The sequence below is a fragment of the Sphaeroforma arctica genome (genome assembly GCF_001186125.1).
Source record: "Sphaeroforma arctica JP610 unplaced genomic scaffold supercont1.922, whole genome shotgun sequence".
NCBI classification, from domain to species: Eukaryota; class Ichthyosporea; order Ichthyophonida; genus Sphaeroforma; species Sphaeroforma arctica.
Window position 1 is genome coordinate 1 of NW_014039636.1, and position 3,519 is coordinate 3,519.

Sequence of the window (3,519 nt, forward strand, 5' to 3'; positions counted from 1 at the left end):
AAACTTCTCTAGAGTTATAGTATGCATTGCCAACTTTTTGAAGAGTGTTGGAAATCAGGTGGACCGGACATCATCAACGCACATTCAAAGAATCTACCTGCTTACTTAGGCATTTGAGTGCGACCAACTTATGTTATTTTCGGACATATGTTATATATATATGGGTAGGAGGTGCTTGTGTGGTGACATGGATTGTACAATCGAAGCCCCCCCTCCCCTCCCCTCCCCTCCCTCCCTCCCTCCCGACGGGATAATCGTCACGAGAATCCTAAGACTCTTTCAGATACTTCTGACTCCTACAATTGTAGCATCTAGGGACCAGATTATCAAAAAGCCAATACAAATCTCAAAACCCAGAATCATCAAATACTGAGTTTTGGAATTAGGATTGGAATATTTCTGATATTAGAGGCATCAGAAATATTAGCGGTAGAACCGGTAATCTAAACCGGGATTCCCGCGTGTGAGAGAAACACTCAAGTAAATCTGAGTCTAGTGAAAACACGAATAAAGATTCAGCACGGTTCTCTCAGCCTAGGGACTTTTCCTAGCTGAGATAACCGTACTTGAGAAGAGGTCTATTGTATCCTATTGTCTCGTACCTTTCAGCCACTCTCCATACTCTACACAATTTGCAGTTGAAGAATCAAATGAACAAGTTCAGCCACGCGTACAAGAGTACAAACTAAAACTGGAGAAATCACAGAAGCACCGACATTGATTTTGATATATTAAATGCTTTTGACGAGCTTACATCGCATCGAAATAGTCGCTCATGCACAATCTTTGCACCAGCTCGTGAGAATCATCAGAAGAGCCACAACGGTACTTTTGACCAGCAGAACACAGCTATCTCGGAATCATTGAGATTATAATCAATACTCACTATAAATTTCTGAATAGAATTGGTTGTTTATTGAAGAATATTATCCAATATTTATACTGTACTAAACTATGATAAGATTGTGGGACCAATTATTCACGCATGGGAATATTGGTTCAGCGTATGGGTCTGGGAAACCTGTGGCCCATGCGCTCAATATAAGCGTCCTGCATAATGGCGATGGTCCTGGATGCTGTACAATGCGAATGTTCTTCATGCTGTAAGTAAGCATTAGGTGGTCGTGGACCCACTGTTCATGGCCCGAATCATATACAACTGCAGAGACGAACTTGTCCACATAGGTGACGAGTATGATATCGCGGACGGAGTGAATCCCTATGTTCTCGTCCTGTTGGCTCTAGACGAAGCCGAGATGACGAAGAGTACGACCGAAATCTTGATTTCAAAGACGTCCCCGCTTGCTTTAAGGCCGTAGAGGCCCAGGATAAATCTCAGGACAGCGTTGGGGGGGGTAGTGTCCGAGTTCGACACTCCCTTTGGAGGAAACATGTATACAGGTGTGTCAAGCTTCGAGTAGTGGTATGCTGTATTAGCATTTAAGTGATGGACGGTGCGATTCTGGACGGCCGAAGTAGCCAGAAACGTACAGAGCGTGGTGGAATATGCTGTTGAGGCGTAAGTATCCTAGAAAAAAATACGATGCTGTTGTTCGTCACAATGGGATAGTAGCATTCTTGCTTTATGAATGTCAAGTTCGCCATTTTCGTCATGTTTCCTCGTGAAATATATATTTCGAATGTATTGTCTTGGCAGTATGAGAGACGTCGGTGAGGGTAATGATGTCTGCGAGTTTGTTGCGGGCGTGCCTCACGTTTAGAATTGATGGCTTGGAACCACTGTGGCGAATCCTAGGGCCTTGGAGATGCTTTTAGGGACGGCGTCCTTGAGGGAGAACTTCTGGGCGGGTAGTGGGGCTTATAGTACGGTTGAGATGCGATCATACGGCGAAGGAATTAGCAGTGCGGAGTTCGAGTGGTCGTCGCGGAGGAGTGCGATTTGAGCACGAAGTGCCGAGGGCTCTATTGGGACAGGTTAAACCTGGCTCTCTGGGTTTAAACCCTAACTAGGGTTTTCGGTTACTGAGCATAACATATGGTCAATAATCGTGAACACGATTATTACCCAGTTTATAATCATACAAATATATATTACATGCGCAAATCCATTACATGAGCAAATTAAAGCACTTGCAACGAAGCACAACACATTGACAACTACTCCTGCACCTCCAGCTGCACACAAGTTTCGGTGTTACGTTCTGGTTCACTCAGCATCACTCTGGACGTTGCACTAAAACTTCTGGCAAATGCGGCGATAAGAACCATACTGCTCGAAAATGTACGACTGCCAACAGGACCTGCACAAATTGTAATCGCTCCAACCACCTTGCCATTGTATGTAGTCAGCGTTCCAATAAAGCGAATTTCCCTTACACAGTCTCAAACTATCGAAAACCACACACACGTGTTGTACCACATCACACGGATACACCAACCGGTCACTACACCAGAACTGAACACCACCGAACTTCTAATAGACGGTGGTGCTACTGTAAACTATTTTAACACACAGGCTCGTTCACAGTTAACCAACATCAAAAAGGAATGATTCCCATTTCAACTTGCGGATGAATCCACTACGGTCATCACTGAACGCGGAATCCTACCAACCATCGGCATGACATACATCAGCAAAACACTCGTACAACAGTTGCTATCACAAATCTTCTCCAGGACACTACCACTTAGTTTACCCTGCGAACACTCAAACATGTATCATCACAAAAGGTACACACACAGTTACTCCACACCGCACCAATGGTGGCTACCACTTAACTTTTGAACAACTACAATTGTTTAATTATTTGCTGCCTACGACGAAGCTACTACAATCTCGTCCTAACACAGTGGCCCTTCTCCATTCTAAAACTCCCGAGCCATCTCCACCACGTCGGCGCCTACTATTCCAGACCCCACCCTCTCCAGCAGGCCGTCTGCTGATGTCACTACAATGTCGTACGACGAAATCCACAGGAATAACGGGCATCTTACTTGTAAAAAGACCATTCTACTCGCACAGCAACGCGGTAACAGCCTCCCGCACAAGACTTCTCTGTTTGTCGACGCAAATGCATGATAACTCAACCCAGATGAGTGGCAACAAGCCATGACCTACTTAAATTGGCACCCGACGATCAATATTTGTGCTAGCAGAAGTAATACCCTGGTACCTCGCTACACAGATCCTGAAGGCGGCGGCGTCCATAATGACTGGCGACAGGTGAATTTCATCACCGAGAAATCCTATGGCAACCCAATATGGAACGACGTCTACGAATCGACACACGCTGTTACGAAGTTGCGGCTTGTACGGCTTAAAGTAGGCTGAACGCCTGTGGAAACAGGACATCGGCCGTACGCTTCGAAAACTTGGGTTCGTACAAAGCGCTCAAGACGGAATGCATTTGGACACACACGACCCGTCAAATTATTGTAATCATCTATGTCGATGAGATCGTCCACGCTGTCAAACGGGAATCCGGCGACGCACAATTGCTCTTCAATCAACTCTCGCCTATCTATAGTATGAAGAATTTCAGCTTCACCCAGCATCTG

General features: G+C 45.4%; 1 protein-coding gene across 1 annotated transcript; it reads left to right on the forward strand.

Moving 5' to 3' along the window:
- Positions 1–954: 954 nt before the first annotated feature.
- SARC_09266 (hypothetical protein) lies at positions 955–1,904 on the forward strand (the record flags this gene model as incomplete). Its single annotated transcript, XM_014296723.1, has 3 exons — positions 955–1,103; positions 1,246–1,401; positions 1,757–1,904. 3 exons carry the CDS (start codon positions 955–957, stop codon positions 1,902–1,904), a joined length of 453 nt encoding a protein of 150 aa, XP_014152198.1.
- Between the last annotated feature and the right edge of the window lie 1,615 nt (positions 1,905–3,519).